Source organism: Mugil cephalus, chromosome 15 (genome assembly GCF_022458985.1).
Source record: "Mugil cephalus isolate CIBA_MC_2020 chromosome 15, CIBA_Mcephalus_1.1, whole genome shotgun sequence".
Taxonomy (NCBI): Eukaryota; Metazoa; Chordata; class Actinopteri; order Mugiliformes; family Mugilidae; genus Mugil; species Mugil cephalus.
This window is the reverse complement of record NC_061784.1, coordinates 7,672,071-7,693,274: the sequence shown is the minus strand read 5'-3', so window position 1 is coordinate 7,693,274 and position 21,204 is coordinate 7,672,071. Positions and strand designations below refer to the sequence as shown.

Below are 21,204 nucleotides of genomic sequence, written 5' to 3'. Positions count from 1 at the left end.
AAAGCCCTGAAAACGTGTCAACATTTAATATTTATGACGGAATGAGCAACGATCTGAGTTGAAAGTTTGGAAGAAATTATGCAGAGTGCAAAAGTTTAAACACTTCACAAGTCAACTAATCTGCTTCATTGGGGCCATCATGGTTTATTCACAATATGGAATATGGAAAAAGTCATCACGTTCTTCTTCAGATGTTGCTAAACTCTGAGCTCCACCCACTTGGGATGAGTTTGGAAACCAGTGTCTCGTGTGAGAGAACTGAAACAGTCCAGCGGGAAGAGGGACGGGGGGAGGGGATGTTGAGGGGGAATTTATCATTGCATGCCTGCCTCCTGAAGATGGAGATTTACTGTGACTACTCAAATGATCTTATTTGCATTGCAGTTTCTGTACTTACAGTTACAGGATTAAACGCCCTTATACAATCCTTGGGGTAAAAATGGCTTATGTTAGCTTTGATAAGGAGCCAGCGTTATATCTCCCTCCTGGTGTTCATGTTCCTCTTCCCTGGAATCTGTGAATCTTCCGTCACCTGTTCTTTTAGCCGCTCAGGTGTATAAACAAACAAATCTGTTTGCCAGCCGACGACACATATCCTGGAATGGTGTTTTTTTTTTCCATTTGTGCTCTGCTGAATGGAAAAGGCCTGTGGCTGCGCTGTAATTGAAAGAAGCGCTGCGGAGGTCTGTCATAGATTTAACAGGTACATCAGACGGCGTCCTTTATTACCCGTCAGAGAAAGCAGTCACTCTGATAAACTGTTCCAGCTCAATACTTTCTCTTTTTCTCTCAGAGTGCAATTTTCTCCCCTTTCTAAGCAACTTTGAAAAATGCCCCGGCTTCTTTAAGTGCTTGATGAATTGACACAGCTTTCCGTCATGCAGACGCCAAACCGAGTATCCTCTTTGACAGTGATAGACACGTATTTCGCTTTTGTCTATTTTGCTTCCCGTTTCTCCCGCTGAAGGCGATGGATCGCTGCCATCGAGGACGTCTGTCAAAATCTGTGGGCCGAAACGACCAGCTGCAGGACCGGCGGCCGAGGAATGAAACTATGCTTGCGCTCTGAGACCCTATCAGGAGCTCACAGGCTCCGAGCTTCAACAATAATGGGTGTGACTGAGACTGTCACTTTGTGTATGCGTATAAGTTCCTGTGGTGTATTTTCATTCAGTTGTCTGGCGCCATGTTTGGGACTGAAACGGAGCCGATGGACGGGGACCGCAACCTGTAGCTCGCACCCTCCGTATCCCGAGGATGAAGAGCCAGACACGTCCCTGGCTACGATCTGTAATCACGTTCCACTGGGCCCCGTTCCTTTTCAAACGGGTTCCAGTCTGATAATGCTGGCTTCTTTTTAGCGGGTGTTTGTGTGCTGCCGCAGTCTTGTTCATCATCTAGTAATGAACAGCGTTTCTCCCACTCGGCTCCACGCCTCTGTTTGAGATGCTGGTGTAAATTGCTTATGCTTTTTCGCAACGACTCTTAAACAAACTTTGTGGTATGTTTGAGGTCTGGTGCTGCGAAACCGAACCAAGAACCAAACTACTGACGTGGTTGCCATTTTTTTTTTTTAGGAACAGTGTCTTCACAGTCACTCTAAATCAAAAAATCTAATTTATCTATTAGATGAATTTGTTGTCCAGCCTTAGCTGAGAGTGTCCCTACACCACATAATGCACTTAAATGCCTGGTTAGACTTTGTATGATATCTGTACCCTCATTTGTTTGTTGTTTATGGAAACCTTTCCACAAAGAGAAGAGAGGTTAATTTTCTTGTTAACAGTGTTTACAGTTGCCAGTGTTGGCTTCTGTTTCACCTGTTTCAATTATCTTTGCACATTAGAGTCAGCTCCATCTGTCAGTTAGTGTAAAAGTAAATGAGATGCAGATGTAGCCACGGCTTTTGTGTTTTAGATGGAATAAAAACGGTTGTTTACACAAACCAAGAGATAATTTCAGTTACGTGTGTTGGGTGCCATTTGTCCAACGCAGTAAGTGTTTGTAACACATTTTAAGCGCTTTTTAGCAGCAACATATTGCGACGGTTTCTTTCTTTTTTTTCTTTTTTTTTTTTTTTTTTTTTTTAAAGATGTTCTCCCTCCACTCGTTGGTTGGAAGGTGGCAGGCTGTCAGAAGGATTTTAATATGTTGAGGCAGCATGTGACAGCTCCATTCTCTATGGACTATGTTCCTGCCTCGGCTTAAATCTCTTATTGAATGGAAAATCTTAACCCAGCTGATGTCACCAGGAAATTATGTTTATTCGTTCTAAGAATAAATGCTTAACAGTCTGCTTCAGTTTGGTGATGAGGTTACGGTTCCTCTAAATTATCATCGCTACTTCTCCTTCAGCTCAGCTGTGTTCTACTCTATTAGCCCTTTTTCTCTTTAACCGTGTGACTTACATTATGCATATTTCATACTTTGCTTCTCATACAAGATGTAGCCATATTTATTTCATGACTGACACATCACACAAATGAAAATGCTTGACAGCTGACTTAAAATGTTTCTGTAAATCAAGCCAGGGGAGATGATTTTCATCAAGTTGACATGAAAAGGATGCTGCTGCATCTATTTAAATTATTTCCATTTGCCATTGGTTTAAGTCTAATTTTGCACACATTTCATTCACCACAAATCAAGTACTCAGATATTCTATTAAGTTATGATTATGATGTTGTTTCAGCCAGAATTTCAAAGGTGTAACCGTGAGGGCCCTAGAATGGTTTGTAGTTTCAGTGTTTCCCATTGTATCCGCGCCCAAACAAACCACACAAAAACAAACATGTAAAACACACAGCCAGAATAAAGAGAGACTAGCTGGGCTAATGTGGTGGGGAGAGGAGCTAACCACAGGGCTAAGTTAGCATGCTGAGGCCGTCTTAAACATCGCTGTTTCAATGGTGCGCACGCAAAATACCTGCGGGCCAATTGTGATAAATAATGCAATGCAATCGGCCTTGAGTTTGACATATGTGCCACAGGGTGACAGGGAAGTATTCCTCCTGGCTGTAAAGCTGATATCAGTAGGTATGTAAAATAACAAAATAAATAAGGAAACAAATTAAAGACTATAATACCAAGACCGTAAACCCAGAGGAAACACTGCAGTTTGTTTTTGTTTTGTTTTACTGGAAGTTGCCGCTGCAGCCATTACTACAGAAGTTGACCTCATTTGATCTAAAGTGAAACGAGTGGCTGCTACTGTTGCCAAAGCTGGAGGAACAAGAGATCATATTGTGTGAAAGGAAGCTAGAAACCGGAGAACGTCCTGTGATTCAAATATTAGCCCTAAATATCACCCCTTCCTGCGTTTCATGTGGCATATTCGTACGAGATAAACAAACTCTGTGTTTTACTCAAATTCACGTTCCGTTGTTATGGCTCTGCTGCTTTCCATCTCACTCCGCCGTGTGTCAGAGACAGTTTGAATCACTTAGAAAATTATAACGGGTGATAAAAATTTGTTTGTGACACTATTACCTACAGTCGGGTGGTATTTAAATGAGCTCCACCTTTCCGATGAACACGTTAATGATTGATAGAATGAGTTCATCTAAATGGGTGAATAGTTCAGCGACATCTTGACTTTGCGCTCTAACATCTGTCCAAACTTAGAATTATAGCACATCCTTCATAATTCTTTAGTGAAAAGAGGCAGAAAAAAAAGATGCAAATCAACCAAAAGTCGTGAAAAAGTAGAAACTCAACCCTAAATCAGAGATGTCGATTCGCACTGGATTAGTATTAGCAGAGTACCTCTGTGTATTATTACCATAATTTGTCATTTTTACTTTACAAATCACGGACATGGACAATTTGCATGGGATTAATATCACAGATGTCCTCCACGATTATTAGAAATTACCAGAGGTCCCCAGGTAAAACCCTGCAAAGTCACAGAAATAAGGTGTTGGGGTGGAAGAACTTCAGCTTAAATGTCCTTTCATGCTTCTGAATAAGACGAAAAATGGCTTGGTTGATAACCCAAAAAAAGCCCTGTTCAATGCATTTCAGCTATGTTATATACTATATTTCAGCTGTGGTTTCCCAGTTGCCTGGGAGTGATTGGCATTTAACCCTGAATTCAAGGCAAAGTTTTACATTTAGATCAAAAAAGAAGATTTCAAAGGCACTCTGTTTTGAAAAAGTGTAAGAAGCCTTTATTTAAGTGTGACAAATAAATGACTAAAAGCACATGTTGCGGCCGTATTGGCAATCTTTTCTCTTTTGATCCCTCCCTTCACCCGTCACAGATAGAGCACCTGTGTAAAGAACTATTCTGAAGCCCTTTCAGTCTTCTCAGTTTTAAATTTATTTTTTGTAGGTGTTAAATGTTTTCTCTTTCCTTGCTCTAGGTGATAATGCTAGTTTAAAATATTTATGAATGTCACCAGGAACTGTAAGGAGACAGTATCGTTGTTTTACTAATATGAGCGTGAAACAGGTGTTAAATGACATTAAATGTGTTATTTAACAAGTCTGTAGAAATGGTGTCCGCATGCTTGGACACTGCCATGCTTGTCTTTATTATTATACAGTCTTGAAATAAATTTACTTTGTACCTGTCTGTCCAGGCTTGGCCTCAGGAGTCGAGATCACATCTACGTCTCCGACCATGGAGAAGGCCAGTGGTGAGAGCGTGAAGCTGGATTGCCAGTTCACTCTGGCCCCAGAGGACTCCGGACCGCTGGATATTGAATGGAGCTTGCTGTCCTCCGACAACCAGAATGAGGACAAAGTGGTACGTGTTGATGTCCTTTTATTTGAGCTTTGTTCTTGCCTTTTGTTCAGAATTTTAGATTTTTTTTGTTCCCACCTGATGTTTTGAGCGTCATCTTCTTTCCCACACTTATCCATCATGTGTCAAAAACGGTGCTTCATTTATTTTTCCTGAACACGCTCTTCTGAGGTGGTGGTTGTCTTATTTCATATGTTTTGCAAGAGGTGAAATGGAATATAACTTCTATACAGGCGCAAGTTTTTCTTTCGAGGTGTTTCACATAGTGCAGGGAACGTACAGTGCAAGGCAAATGTAATTTGAGCCACTTATCCCTTTGTTGAGCATTTGTTCTCTGCGCCGCTCTCACAGTAAACCTAGGCGGTCTTTCCTTTTCTTTCCGTGGCCCTCGGCCATGGAAAGGGAAGACTATACAGCTCTGCAGGAACTCCACATGCCCTCAGGGCTTTAACAGCTATAGAGACAGATTCTTGTTACAGATCTCTCCAGTGGTACAGTCCTCTCTTGAGGCTCTTTGCACCCCACCTCCCACCTGTCACAAGGTCTTCTCTTCCATTCTTCATTTCTCTTCCTCTGACTGTCTTTGTGTCTAGACCTGGGCCTTTGCTTCCTTTATTTGTTTTCATTAGAAATCATATGCTGGAAAAAAAACGTGTCAGTATTTTTAGCATATCTTCTGAAATGTGAATGTCCATTCAGTTTAAGCGTTGCTAATAGTGAGTGCAGGATGTGGGCATTTTCCTGGATGAGGGCCTCTTCATTTTCATGAATGCAGCTGTAGAAATACATCACATGTTCTCAAATTGCATGTGCCTTCACTGTTTCTTGCCTTTACCACATGTAATGCTGGACCTAATGTGCACACAGTGTAGTGTTGCCAAACCCTAGCAGGAATTTAAACAGGCCAGACATCTCTCTCTGAACGCATTTATTCTCCTTGACCTATCAGACTTCGCTCGTTACATGCACAAGCTCCCGTTCGTATAGCCCTGAACCAAAATGAAGTCAAGCACGGAGTAAATTCTTTGCAATTAGCGACATATTAATTCCAAGAGGCTCTTTTGATATATGTGACATTGTTCAATAGAATTAGGCCAGTTTGATAGGACCAAAGCAGCCAGGCCAGGCAATGAAATGACAGTGAAAGCTTAACTTCATAGCCGGAGGCTCCCAGATGCTCAGAAGTCACGGTGAACCCTCGCTCACACTTAGATTCAGAGGAACAGCCACTTTCTTTTAAAAAAAAAAATGTCTTAGATCTGGGAATTGAAGCCCTGATTTTACAGATGATTAATTAATTTCATATTAATGTGGCATATATTCTGAATGACTTTGCTCTGCGTTTATGCATTCAGAATTACCACAACGTTATCTATTCATTCCGATATATACCAGGCAGCAGTGGCACCCTTTCTCCGACATATCCCACATATCATCAGGGCATCAGAGTCTTTTTCAGGGTGGCGAAGCATAGCTAATGCATGTTGCTTTGTTGTGCCTGAATGAGAGATGCCAGGCATGCCTACAGTAACAAGTCATTTGCATTTGGCCCTCAATGCCTGACTACAGATTAGCGGAAAGGAAGGTGTGCCCTGTGCATTCGCCACCGCCGTGAGAACGAGAAAAACAATTACAAAAAAACAAATTGGAATGGTGTGAATAAGAGATGAATTTACTGAGAAAATGCATAACTCTATCTCATGTCACGCAAACTGTCTTTTGTCCTTGAGCGCAGCAGCAGAACCTTTTGTTGATGGAAGTTATTCCAACAGGAATTTGTGTGTATTGACAAAGTGCTGTAGGATTTGGACTTGAAGCTAAAACGAGGTTGAGTGAAAACTGTGTTATTTGTTTGCACACGCTCATGGACGTGGCTCGTGTTTCGTTGCGTCGTCTCTAGCCTCAGGACCGAAGGACATTGTTGGTATTATTTATGTGGGCTTGTAATTCTGTGATAACCTTGTGAGGCGGTTTGGAACGTAGCTGCTCCTGTGAACGCTCGTCGTAGCAGCACTTTTAAGTCGTTCAAGTCAGGAGTGGGAGTGCAGAGACGCAATGCTCGTCTCTCTCTGGGCTCTGCTTGCTGTTTAGAGAACACAGGTATGGCGGCTTCCTGCTTTGCCTCTCAAATGAGCCCCTTCCTTGTTGCTCGCTGAGTAATCGCATCACATGACAATGATCTCATCCTAACATGTGTGTGATGAAACGGCGCCCGGCCATTGGAGCCCTTTTTACCGCAGCGGCATGATCCATCCACAGAGAATGGCCATGCCAGGTGGCGATTGTATCATTGAGCGTCCTACCTGTTATGAAACGCAGCTCACAGACAGTCGAGTCCTTTCCAGCCCCCGCCAGCTTGTCTAGTCATTTGCCCTTTTCATTTTCGTTCCCCGGGCTCTTTATGGGATTTTTTTTTTTTTTTTTTCATTGGATCATGATTCTCAAGGTTATTGTGCGTTCAGATTTTTTTTTTTTAGATGGAGGTGTGTATGTGTGTAAGTGCTCCCATATGTGTACTTGTGAAGCAGTTGAGCCCGAGTGAGAGTTCTTGTCTGGCTGAGCTGGGGGCAATTTAATTTCCTTTCTTCCATGGCCTCTTCTTGCATATCTCTGTTATTACTGCCGATGTCCTGATCCCCCGTGAGGTTTGAAGGATAGGTTTCTCTACCCCGAGAGACAAGTGGAATTTTAACTGAATTACCTCTTTACTCGGTTAATATACACGCGTAAAACACAGCAGCCATTGTGAGCATGCCACACTTACAGCTTCAGAATCTAGTTTTCTACTTGGAAAAGTAAGGCAACTTGGTATAGACGCGCTAAACCCTCGCCCACTCCATCTCCTTTTGTTTTGCTGCTCCTGTGCTTCCTTTGAATGCTCTGCCTTCTCTGATGGGTTCGTTATTTTTCTTCTCCTCCTGCCATGTCTAGCTTTTCCTCTCTCCTCCTCTCCACCCAGAGGTATTGCTGTGTGTGTGTGTGTGCATGGTGTTGATGGTGGCACAAAAAAGCCCGATGATCACCGTCTCCATGGAAATGTGGAGGAATATGCCAGTGCCTATGAAAGAGAATGAGAACTCTTTTCATTGTTGCTCACGTCTCTTTTTGTTTCCCCCCTTCTTGCTTTTTTTTTCCCTCGTGTTTTTGTTTCCCCCCTCCCGCTATCACCCCACTACTAGCTACAAGGCTTCATGATGGCTCCACCTGGCCTTTATTTCTAGGCATTTCCGAGCTGCTTTCAAGACTCAGACTTGCGTGTGTGTGCGGCGCTGAAGTGCTCGGATGAAATTGGGAGCTTTGTTGACACAGCAGGTGTTGATTTAGCTCCACAGTGGTGGCTTTGTTTGTTCCACCTTCATTCTTCTTAGGCACAGAAAGGGCAAACTGCAGATTGCCAGGCTGAAGGGCACCGGAGAGATAAAAGAGGAGGGCACTCGCTCTCTCTTCCGTATATTTTAGTTGGTTCACTGAGCAAGGTCTTTGCTTTCAGATAACACATAACTGTCATTTCGGGGCCTTTATTTATTGGTTTCCTACAACAACTGTTTTTCTCATAAACAGATAAGCCTGATACACCCTACATCATTCTAGACAGGTTTGAGTTTTTCAACTTTCCCGTACTCCTTCTCCACAACCAGGTGATTCTTTACTCGGGCGACAGGGCCTACGAGGACTACTACGCTCCCATGAAAGGTCGAGTCCACTTCAACTCAGCCGACCCCAAGAACGGAGACGCCTCCATCAACCTGATGGGGCTGAAGTCGTCGGATTCAGGCACCTACCAGTGCAAGGTGAAGAAGGCTCCCGGTATCCGCAGCAAGAAGATGAAGCTCATCGTCATGGGTGAGTGGAGTGGCCACTGGAGCATTACAAACCACTGAATATACTGCGGCATTAGGTTTGACGTCTTTTTTTCCTCGCAGGGTAAATTCTCTCTCCCTCCGCAATGGGAATGCAGCATGTCATATGGCCTTTGTCCTCTTTGCCTGTTTTGATGTTATCTCTACTAAAATCAAGTGCATAACCTTCCCAGTGGCTTAAAAGCATTGACCCCTTTGTGATACATTGTCTGCTCCCTAGATATTCCATGATTTTCTAAAATGATAATCCAGATATTTTTTTAAATTATTCTTTTTATTTACATTTTCAAAGACAGAACAAGAAAACCTTAAGGTTTAAGTAACGCACATGGCATCACATGCGTGAATATCCATTACAGTATACAGATGTTTAAATATTCATATCCTCGCACAAATATTTATGCAAATCTACATATTCACATGTAAAGCTAGTGCAAAAACCTAAGTATGTTATCACTTGTCTGTATTAATTTTTAGTAAGTGCCCTTTCTCTGCTGCCTTCAATATTTCTATTAAATATTTGTCATTCTCAACCGTTTGTCCTCTAGAGGGTGAATCCCTTTTATTTCTGGGGGGAAATAACCCGAGTATGTGATTTTATAACCCACTGGTATCTGCTTGCAAAAGATTGCGTTCTGTATCTCTGAATAACTGGAAAAATAAGCTTAAAACTATGTTAATATCATGGCTTAGGCAGATGAAGTTAGTTATATTTGAACTTGGCAGATAATTTTTTAAATTTCTTTTAAAGCACATGTATATTTTTGTTCCTCCTTTCGTCCTTCGTCCAAACTAACAGGAAACAGATGGAATGGAAATTTGTTTAGATAATTGCACATAGTGTGACGGCTGACACATCAGAGTTTCATAAGTCAGATGATTCACTCTCTAGGCAAACACACACATTGACCTCCCTGGTCGGTCAGCTAAATGATGTCGAAAGTGAATCACCTCCCGAAACCAGCCAGCTATTTGCATATGGGAAAAACAGGCTGCACGTCTGTGCTGGGTGTCGTGCTCTTACAGAAGCCCTGTTATTAGAATAGTTTCTCTCCGTGCTTATAATAGGTCAAACTCCAGAACATTGTTGGCTTTCCAGATAACATAGTTTCATGTGTGCAAAAGTGACTGCACCAACTAGTTCAACCTGATAGACACATGCTGCTGGAAAACAAACAGGTTCCTCAGTAATTTGACAGTTCTGTAATGGAAGCAATTAATGTACGCCGATAATCTTGCCATAAAATTTGGCTACAGCTCTCGCATAAATACTGATGCAAACACAAGATACATTTAAAAAGAACCACTTCTTTAGTTCCTAGTAATACGTCTGCTGTGATGGACTCTTCCGTCTGGCACAGTTCCACATTTTTAGTGTCATGGTTGAAGTTGTAAAGTAGAAACCAACAAGGTCACAGGTTTTATAACACCAGTTAGGCCTAAGTGTATTATTCTCCTCGGGAACCTTTCTCAATAGGAAATATTTAATAAAATAAAATTTATTATCTTTTCAGGGTTAAAATGAGTTTAATTACTTTATAGTTCCTGACAGTAGATGTAAGTAGGCATTAGTTCTAGTGGTAGCTATACTGTGGATTTTAAGCTGCTGTGTATAAGAGCATCGAGAGACCGAAATGTAAATGCAGGTGTGTTTAGCTTGAGCGCGAGTATGTGTGCATGAGAACTAGATGGCTCGAGGCTACAGAAGCTGACAGGCTGCTAGCTGTTGACCCCAGGGGCAGGGGTGTTCGAAGCAAAGAAACATTGACAAGGAGAGGTGGGGACATCTTGCCTGCTCTGCATTTTACCTTGAGTTTGATCTTGTCACAAGGTGGACGGTGCAGGGGAGACGCGCGTGCATATTTGCGCACGAATGCAAGTTCGCTTCCGTATATTCGCCGGGTGTTGCTGCTGCTTGTCGCAAACCCTGCCATGTGCAGGTATACAGACGCACGCTGACACCTGCAGCGTAAACAGCGTCCAGGTACTACAGAGGGAGGACGCGTACGCTGTTATGTATTCTCCTCTGGTTGCGGTAGGACATTGAAGTAAATAGGAGAAGAGTAGCCAGCTGCAGTTCAGCGCTGCACGTTGGAAACTCAACAACTGTTTCTGACTAGAACCTACCTACAAGGTGAGCAACTTCAGCAACCGATCACTCAACCCTTCCCGAGTTCAGGCAGTCCTCATCATATCCAGGATCAGAGTGTAGCTCAACAGCAAATCTCATTAATTCTGCCTGCCTGGCTTTAGTGGCCACTAGTCGCTTTTATTTCACTTTCACCATTCGACAGTCGTCACTGTGTGAAGGTATGCATGTCGTGATAGCAACGCGTGCCACAGTCTAGCAATTTATACTTATCTCTTCCACAATATAGCCGCGTGCGACTCATAAATCTCAGTTGGTTGTTCACTTAACAGAGCCGGGTTCACCGTATCGCTCTGCCCTTTTGTGTCCTCGCTCCTCCAGTCACCTTCCTCTTTGACCCCATCTTGCAAATAAATAAATCCGCTCATCAGACAGCAGTCTCAATAAGAGGAGCGCTGTGTTATGGCGCTCGGACGTGTCGGGTTGACTTTCACCTTTAAAAAAAAGCATTGAAAATGTCATAGCTCTCTGACATTTACTGTGTGTCGTGTCGATGTGTGCGCAGGTGCAGCACAACATCAGCGCAGAGCGGACCAGCGAGTTAGGCCTCCATCACCCTACCATCTGTCCATCAACGCCCGCTTCATTTTTGCTCTCCCGCTGTCTTTCTGTTTCGCCCCCTCTGTCCTCGCCCCGCGCGTGTTTATTAGATTAGTAAGAGCTCTCCGTATCTGTGGGTGTACTGTTAATCCTTACGGTTATGCTTGCTAAGCTCCCCCCCCCACCCCCCTCCCGCACGGCACCTGGTTCAGATCTGGAGAGCTCCACTCCAGGGTTTTGTTGTCACAGAACCCATTACCGCACCGTGATGTCAGCCTTCTGTCAGTGAACACAGAGCACGGACTTTGGCCTCAGATTTTCTCCAAACACTGCCCGGCCCGGTCCTTTTCTCTTTTTCTTTCTTTTCCTCTCCCTCGCCCTGCCTCACTGTGTGTCTGGGGCTTCACTGGAGCAGGTCTGCTTTTAATTTGGAGCTCTGCCCCCCCCTCGCCCCCCACCTCATCTCATCTCCTGCCAACGCTCGGACCGACCGAGTGTTTGCGCACATATTTTGCACGGCTGTTAAAATAGAAAGCCTGTTCTCGATCTTAACGCCGAATGCCACGTGCGCGTGTGTGTTCGTGCGTCCGGCGACACACGTCTCCTTTCTTCCCCGTGATTATCCTGATTGACAGCCCCTGTAATGACAGCAGCTGTATCAGTTACTCCGATTACTGCTCTCATTTCGCTGGTGACTGCTGCTTTAACCAAGGGAGGAAACCGACTTTGAGGCTCCACAATAGATACACACACACACACACACGACTCACCCACCACATGCAAGATTGAAAAATAACAAAGTTGAAGGCAGGAGGACTGTGTCGTTCTGAGCTACTGTGACCTCCTGAATGTGTCTGATTCTCTCCCTCTCTGATTCTTTTCTCTCGACAGTAAGACCATCCAAGCCCAGGTGCTTCACCGAAGGCCCCACAGAGGAAGGCAAAGACATTGTGCTGCGGTGCGAATCTAACGAGGGAACCAAACCTCTACAGTACAGCTGGGAGAAGACCAGTGACAGCAAGCTGCTGCCCGCCTCTGCAGTGGCGGGTAATGGACCTCTTCATCACTCCCACAGAAATAGATCACTGTCCTACCCACGGATCGAGTATCGGTTTGATGCTGTCATCTTTTCATTTATGTGTGTTTTATTTTTTATTTTTTTGCCCTCACTACAGATCCCGTGGGAGGCACTATTAACGTGAGGAATGCATCTGCCAGCGCATCTGGCTCCTATCGCTGTGTCGCCACCAACAAGATTGGCACAGATGACTGTATACTATATCTCAACGTGACACCTCGTGAGTATCCAACCGACCCCCTCGTTGAAGCACTGCCCCATATTCAGCCTGTTTCATATTTACACCTGTTGCTGCACTGTAGGCAAATGTACACAAGAGCAGGATGCGGCTATTTAAGCATGTCGGTCGTTTAGAGTCTTTAAGTCTTTGTGATTTCAAGGTCACTGTTTTGTGTTTGGAAGCTGTGGCATTTCAGAAGGTGCCATCGGCACTATCTGCCTCCTTGGCATTTATTTGATCCCACCTCTGATTCATCCTCTTATTTAAGGGTCATACATGTTTCAAAACAACAGTACATTGTGTAGTTTACTCACTGACATTTTTGATTGTGCTTGAGAAATGTGAAACCTTTTTCAACCCGATGAGTTGGAAGTTTTGCTTTATGCACCTTGCTTGTTACAGACCATGTGACAGCTATTGAACAGGGTCGGTGTCAACTTAACTTTGACTAGATCAATAAAGGGACATTTCTATTTGCCGGGATGACGAAAGCAACTGAAGGGAAGCTTAAATACGTTTCATTTTAAAGACAACACTGTAAGTTAATGTCACCATAGCAAACATTAAGTTCTCAAATTACACGTCAGTGTCAGGACTACCGAAGTTGACTTGTGCACAAGTTAAAAGATAAACCCACTTTTTTAACCCACGTCATTGACACCTAGGAAAAATAGACAGAAATTGCCGGCTTCTTGCTGAGCAAAGAACGAAGGTATGTAAACTTTATGTATGTGACACAGAAATAAATAATTTAACACCCACTGTTACATACTCCATTAAATAAATAGTCTTAAATACATGTGTACGGCCCAATTATTCCGCTTCTCACTTTTCATTTCATTAACTGATTAATCGGGAAGGTGTAATTGATGTGTTGCGTGAGTTGCAGTGATTGTTGCAGTACAACATCTTCCCTTTGATAACAGCATTTGAACCCTGACTCTGTGAAAATGTGAGGCTGCAAAATCTGATGCTACATTTCAAGGCCTTTGTTCGACGCCAGGCCTTTGTTACATTCATGTCCGAGCAGCGCAGCAAACATTTAGCAAACACTTGAACACGTTTTCTCTCTTGCTTTGTCCAGCCCGTAACACCGCAGGCATCATCGCAGCGTCCATAATCACTGTGCTCTTGATCCTCATCATCATCGCCATCATCCTCTTCTGCTGTTTCCGAGCCCGTAACAAGAAGAAGTATGAGAAGGAAATCTGCAACGAGATAAGGTACGCTCTCTAAAACACTACAAGTCTTTTTTTTTTTTTTTTTTTTCGTAATTTGTAACACAGGATTACATCCAAATGCCGTAGGCTATGTGTGATTATTGCTCTCACTCCCTGTGCAGTATGACTAGTGGCCATGTAGATACACACACACACACACACACATTGCCACACACGTGTAACGTCACTAACGACCATGAAATGGTTTTTCTCCATCAGCGTTTTTCTTCCCCCCCCCCCCCCCCTCAAATAAACAGCTGTGGTAATCAGTTTGAAAGCTTTGTTTGCTCTGTGGATCCAGTGTCATGTCTGTGGCTGGCTGCCCCCCACACCAGAGCCACCTACCCCAACCCCCACCCCCCTCCCGACCCACTCTCCATCCAGCTCTCCATCCGGCCCCTGGGCTCGGTACAACCGCTGAGCTTACCATCACCGCGCTCTGCTCTGAATCTGTCTAAGACCACAATGTGACACCGCTACTGCTGTAGGACAACGAGGATTAGACCACTGGTTGTGTCTCGTACACGCAGACACGCATTTACTGAAACACCACAGCATGAAACTATGGACAAAACAAGCCCTGGCCCCTCAGGCTCAGTTGGATTGAGCATTTAACTGGATTATTACTGCTTATTAGTTGTTAATGTGGTGGCAGAGGGAGTAGAGGGCATAGCTGTATTTGGATCCTCGGCTTCGTCTCCATAGGCTGTTACATAGACAGCGTGACTGAGCCGTGCAGACACAGTGCATGTTTTGTTCTCGTTTTATTACTGGTGCATAGTCCTGGTGTGATGTTCAGTTTATAGCACATGAAAAAAAATCCTTTCCATGTTCAGTTTCTTTACCCTGACTTCCAGGTGAGCTTGTGGTTTCTATGTTGGTCTTGTTTTCTAAATGCGGTTCTGTCTCCCCCTCAGAGAGGACGTGCCTCCGCCTAAGAGTCGCGTTTCAACGGCGCGCAGCTTCACCGTCGGTAGCCAGCGCTCCTCCCTGGGCTCCATGTCGCCCTCCAACCTGCACGAGTACGCCCTGAAGCCCCAGTACGACAAGATTCCCTCGTCGGAGGAGTACGACAGGCCTCCCAGCCAGGTGCCCCTGCCCCCGCCCAACGCCGCCAGGATGGCCGCCCCCAACCTCAGCCGCATGGGGGCCATCCCCGTCATGATCCCTGCCCAGAACAGGGACGGCTCAATCGTCTAGCATGCGTCCTTCTTGGGAGAGGACTGTGCAAGTTGGGGTGGGTGGGTGGGTGAGAGGGGGGTGGGGGCGGAGGAAAAGGAGCAGGACACAAGACAATGAAGCTGGAGCAAGAGCTGGGATGAGCTTACTTGTCCATTTTTAGCTCTTCTCTATTTACAAATGGAAGTATCCTCCACTTATGAAGACCTGGCTCTGCTGTGATGCTGAGAAGAGAAAATATGTTGTACTGAAATCACAACAGAGGACATTAACTTTTTATCAAATACAAATACAAAAAAAAAAAAAAATGAATCTATGAATTTTATGTCTTGGACCTCCTCGCAGAAATGAATTGGTGTGGATAGTGAGCAGAATGGTCAATATACAAATGATATTGTACATACGTGAATGCATGTTTTATTATTTTTTTATGTAGACGGCCCTCGCTGTAAACATACTGTATGTTCTGAACAGATCCAGGGCCTTAATTGGCCCCTGTACAGCCGTATGCATGCATATGTATAAACTTGCAGCTGTGTGTATGTGTGAATATAAATGTATGTTTGTGAATGTGAGTTTGGGAAATGTATAGGTGATTTGTTTTCTAACCTTGTGGACATTTGTTTGTCCTTCCAGTCTTTACAAGTGTCTTGGGATTTTTCTTTTAAATTACAGAAATGGTGTGGAAAAAAGTGGCCCCTAGAAGAAAATTCAAAGATTCTGATTTAATCCACGAACCAAACTAAGGACTGTCTATGTAGGTCAGCCGTTGCTCCAGAGTTTGAATTGTCCACTCAGGGTTTGGGTGAGGGGCCTGAAGGAGGCCGGATTGGCTGGATCAGCGGGGGAGGTTCAAGCCGCAGAATCTTGTGATTGGGTGGATTATTGCTTCTTGACCGATCTTACAAAGGACCAGTGTCCATCCCCCAACCCTGCTCCAAAGATCTTAGAAGAAGTGCTATAAAAGAGGCAGCTGGACAACAAGGTTCACTGAGCAATCAGCTTTGATTGAGTTTGACTGTCAACAGGCTCCTAAACCTCGATGACCACCAGAACGTGAAGACTCCCCCACCTTATTAGGACGACCAGAGCGCCGAGTCGCACTACGAGGAGCTAATACCTTGATTAACCTTCTCTCTGTGTCAATATGAAACCTCTCATGGTGTTTGTAGCATTAATTGCCACAGAGAGGATCTCATTTGATTCCCCTGAATGGATTTCTGAATTGTTTCTCTCCACTTCCATCACTGCGTTGGTTTGAGTTTGTCTTGTGGTCTCTCAGTGGTCGGTTAACGTCGCATTTACCCCGTCGTTGCAGTCTTGGCCCGTGTCCATCCCTCTGTTAGAAACCCAACATCTCATCTTGTCTGCTACTTAACAAAACCGTACGAACACTTGGGGGCAAACTGTTTCTTTTTGCTCCGACGCCTTATCTCTTCCTTCCTTTAGCCTTACACGCCTCCCTTCAGTTCACCTGTTAACAGCTGGATTCTAATGACTTCTATTGTGCCTTGTTGCCCTGGTTGAGTCGTGTCGTAGTGCGATGTGCAGCCGCATCGCCCTGCATCGCCATCACTGCCACAAGAACAATACACCAATAACAATCTGTACACAGTGATCCTGGTGATTGTTCCCTGTTGCCTCGATTAGCTGCAGTCTACATTTCCCACACCCACTCACCTTCATCATCTTACGTTTTATTTTTTTTAATCCAAAACATTGTTTTTTAAAAACTTCAGTTTAAAACTTTTTTTTTTATAAAAAAACAAAAATCAATAATCTAACTGGTTCTGGGTGTATGTATTAATATCCTGTCAAAGTAACCCTATCTAATCACAACACATGGAATGATATAAAGATGATGTTTTTCTGGATGTATTTGTGATGCTCTGCTCTGCTGTGCTTGGCAAATCTATATCTAAAACACAAGAGGAGGGGCTAGCGTGTGTGTTGTGTGAGTGTGTGTGTCAAGTTTGTGCGCGTGGATTGGAGTATTTAAGGGGTGATTACAGCTGGTATGACCCCTTTGCTTCAGATTGGATTTAACACCACAAAAACTGAGATCTAAGCCTCGCTAGACAAAGAAACGACACCTGTCAGTGTGAGTGTGTGTGTGTGTCTGTGAGTGAGCGAGTGTTATTGTCAATGAGGGGAGTTCGTGCTCCGGATGGGCCCTGGTAGAATTCTAGTTAAACTCTTCACCTGCTGGAAAAAGTGTACGGAGCTCGTAGGGAGATAGTCCTGTTGCTGTCCCTCTATGTGCTCAGAACTTTAATGATAACTACTAACTAACTAATATTAACTGTAGCTTTGAAATCAGCGTACTAATACTGTATGAAGATCTCCTTTGAGGTTAGCACACCTGTGTGAATTTCTTTCTTTTTTTGTGTGTATTTTTTGTGCTGTATTTTTGAATAATAAAAGTCTTGAAATTTGGAGAAAAAAAAAGAAAAATCATCCCTGGCTGTTTTATTTGTTTGTTTACAGGAGATCAAGTCTTGGCTTGAGCATGAATAAAAAACTTAATTCCTCCCCTCTCCAGCGGTGCGCGCTCTCTAAGGACTCCGCCTCCTGCAGCGTTTTGACCGTGATTCATTGTAATCAGCTGGTGAATTCCACCCCTTACACCAGGTGAGGTGACTTTCTAACCACCTAATGACTGTAATTAATCAATGAAGCGGGGAGGCGCTGTCACCGCCTGTCATCTCTGAGGCTTGTTCGGCTCTGGAGTAAACAGACAGAGGATCTCCGCTCATAAAGCTCACTTATTGACTCATTGTCATTCCCCCACTGAGCTGCATTGTCCCTCGTGTCTTGGTCATTTAATTCAACATTTCCTTAGTTTTTTTTTTTTTTTTTTTTTTTTTTTTTGCAATTACTGCCAGTTCCCCTCTTTAGTGAATGCGGTGGGTAATTACTTGCATTGCAAGCCAGCACTAATCAAAGTTGTACAAAATTAGCTCCCTAATTAAGTATGCTGAATGACGTGAAATGCCCGGTTAGCAGCTGAGCCTCACATATTAACGTGTTTCTGCCGCGACCACTGCCCTCCTCACCCTCTTCATACACTCAGCAACACGCTGAAGATTTTGACATGTGCGCAGATCGATAGCTGATTATTAGCCGATAGCTCCGCTGTGTGCAGGCTGTTGACAGGTATTCAATAAAAAAGACTAAAGCACTTAGTAGCCGTGCTAAGCGGACGTCCATCGCTATAATTGGGTGTCAGTAATAGATAGGGCCCCGGAGCATTGATCGGTGGCTCGTCGAAGTCTCTCATGGAACATAATGGCTCCCCAGCAGCTTTGCGCATCGGGGGCTCTATCGGACACCGGGTTCATTCAGCTGCAGTGATCACCAGCGCAGACGCGACCACCTTACGAATGCAGATGCATGGGGCAGGATGTAATGGCACGTTTATGGCTGCGCGTTCAAAACATTCATTAAAAGGACATTAGTGAAGTGTGCTACTGCACGTGTGCAGATTAGATTTATGTACTAAACACTGTTTTCTCATTGAATTAATGTACAATGAGTCATACATCATCCGTCTGTGTCCTCCAGCCCAATATCCATTTGTCTTTTCTTTTTTTTTTTCCATCCGCCCTCATTCACATAGCTGAAGGGAGAGAGTGGTGGTGCGCTAAGCACCTGGGGATTTGTGCCTGCCTCCCACTTCCCCGACTCCCTCCGGTCTGCCTGGCTGAGGTATTAATTGTTTGCACAGATCAAGGAGGTTGGTAAGGCAAAAAAAAAAATCTCATTGGTTCTACTGGAGGGTTTCCTTGGCAACCGTATCTGGTTGTACACAGTCTAAGCCGGCTGCTAGCGGCATGATTTATCTTGTAAAGCGTGATTCGCTCTCTCCTAACAAAAGAGGCCTCTAAAAGCATGGGTCTCATCAAAGTCACTCCACTGTCACAGAGCTTTCTGCCGTTTTTAGAAGCCCCAGTCAGGTTGGGAGCAGGCTGCTGCTGCTGCTGCTGCTGCAGGGGGAATTCTGGGTAGGATGGTGGAATATGCATATGCATGAAGAGTAAGCTTCCATCGGTTCCATCGGCGCAGCAGTGCATTAACATTTTTGGCTCGGCCCTCTTCGCGCTTTGGATGGAAAATGACACAGATTATGATGCGAATGTGAGCTTTTACAGCCGCGTCGGGTGAATGACTGAGGAGCTACAACCACTTTTGGACACGGTCCCTCTTGTTTTTGGTCTCTGTAGTGTTTTTGATGGACACAGAGTCCTTTTAAGTGTCCTACCTTGAGATTCCGCCCTGCAGCGTGAACTCCCAGAAGTCAAAACAAGAAGCCTAAAGTCATACACTGAATGCTGCTGTACTCTCTCTAAACATTTTGCATCATGTTTTAAGCCGAGGCATCCTTTCATGCGTTTTAACGCAACACGCGTGTAAAGGTGCGTTACGTAAATTGACAACTGTAGCTGTTTCCACGACGCAACAGTCTGTCTGAGAAAACACTCAAATTAGAGCTGACAGTCTGAACTTTAAATGCACAGTCACTGTGCCATGTCAAATGAGAGGGAATGGGGAACGGAGGCACGGCATCGATGTGTCACCATGAAAAACACTCACGGCACTCAACCGTATGTCGCCTTGAACAACCTGCGCGTCGTGGCTGGAGACGGCGCGGGGCGCTCCGCGGAGAGCCGAGTCCAGAGCCGAGCCAACCGTCCCACTCTGTCTGCTGCGCCCGCAGACAGCCCAGATTTCTCATGAGTCTCGCCCAGCTGGTATGCACTCATTTGTCAGTCTTCCACATCTCCCCAGACCAGGAGGAGGAGGAGGAGGAGGAGAGCCCTGGCACACCGTCCACGCACCGCCCCTCCCCTCCCCTCCTCTCCTCTCCTGTCTCCCCATTTGGTCGATGCGGAGTCATCTGTTAAGGGCTGACCTCTATGCCCGCTGCATCTTAGCATCATCTCGGGTCGCTACTTGGGCCCCGCGCGGCCCACATCTTCGATGACTAATACGAGACTTTTGATTAATGACCTTCCCCTCCGTGCTTTGGGGAGAAATGAGGAGCGGCGGCAGATTTATGCCGTGATTACCAGTCCAATAACATCATGTTTTTTTTTTTTTCAAGATCCCCCCCACCCCCTCCCCTCTATCTGGGGGGACTTTGTCTGCTGGGCTTCATGGATCAGTGAGGTGACGCTTATCTGCAGATGTGACATTTCATTCTCTGGCAGGAGTGACACAGCTTGTGGCGCGAGCAGAAAGGAGTGGAGGGCTTAACTGTAGCAGGTGCCTCCTGGTGTGTGCAGGGAAATTAACATCATAAGTTTCCCCTCAATCTCCTTCCATATGGCGCCGGAGGAGAAAAGAACATCGTGAGTGGAAGGAGGATCAGATCCAGCCGCATGTGCTCAAAGGCTGGACACCTGGTTTAATATCCCCTCTCAGTAGTGTGCTGGACCTTCACTCGCCCACTTCCTTTGATCCTCTGAGTTGTTATCTCTTGCCTTCCCTGAGTCAAGCTGAGAGACTGGAACCGGGGGGAGAACTACCCCCCCGCTGACCAAGATGGAGGTTACACAGTTCAGCTCATCTCAGTCGCTCACAATGTGATTTGTAATTTTTAATCTGCGCCTCGGCTGGACTCTATTATAGGTGATCAACCTCCAATGCCATGTCATCAGGAGGGCACAATGGAGGCCAGCAATAAAATGTAGCCTTGGCAGGGGAACGGGCTCCAGTTTCCCTTTTTCTGATGATTGGGGTCATCTCTGTTATTACCAGAGCGATGTTAGTGATATATCGTATGTGTGTGCCTCTCAGCGTCCCATCACGCGTGTGCTCTTCTTACGTATAAACGGTGTATGTGAGTGTGTGTGTGTATCCGTGTGTAGCTGCGGCACCCTGAGTGGCCACAGTCGGGCCAAAGGTCAGGGTGGTGATTTAACAAGATGGGGCAATCCCTTCTCCTTCCGCACCAGCACAGCAGCCTCTTGCTCCACCTCAGGCTATTTCTAGCGAAGCAATTAGACAGTGTCTTTTCTCCATGCTGGACACGTACCCCCGGCCACCTTCACACACTGTAACCTCCCCTCCATGCAGCACGGCAGCCAGCGCAGGTACAAATGAGACTGAGCCTCTTTTTTTTTTATGAATATTATTATTATTCCTCCAGTAACAACCAGTCTGGATTTTTATGACTTATGGATTTGTGATGCTGTTTTTATTTTAATTT

General features: G+C 44.9%; 1 protein-coding gene across 1 annotated transcript in view; it reads left to right on the top strand.

The window, feature by feature from the left end:
• The window catches only part of cxadr (CXADR Ig-like cell adhesion molecule), a 34,222-nt gene extending 16,781 nt beyond the window's left edge, over nucleotides 1-17,441 (top strand). The window contains exons 2-7 of the mRNA XM_047607325.1: nucleotides 4,584-4,750; nucleotides 8,386-8,590; nucleotides 12,188-12,343; nucleotides 12,472-12,594; nucleotides 13,679-13,817; nucleotides 14,732-17,441. Of these exons, the coding sequence (XP_047463281.1) occupies nucleotides 4,584-4,750; nucleotides 8,386-8,590; nucleotides 12,188-12,343; nucleotides 12,472-12,594; nucleotides 13,679-13,817; nucleotides 14,732-15,014 (1,073 nt within the window). The 3' untranslated portion in view covers nucleotides 15,015-17,441. The remainder of the gene's footprint in view (nucleotides 1-4,583; nucleotides 4,751-8,385; nucleotides 8,591-12,187; nucleotides 12,344-12,471; nucleotides 12,595-13,678; nucleotides 13,818-14,731) is intronic.
• Nucleotides 17,442-21,204: the final 3,763 nt, after the last annotated feature.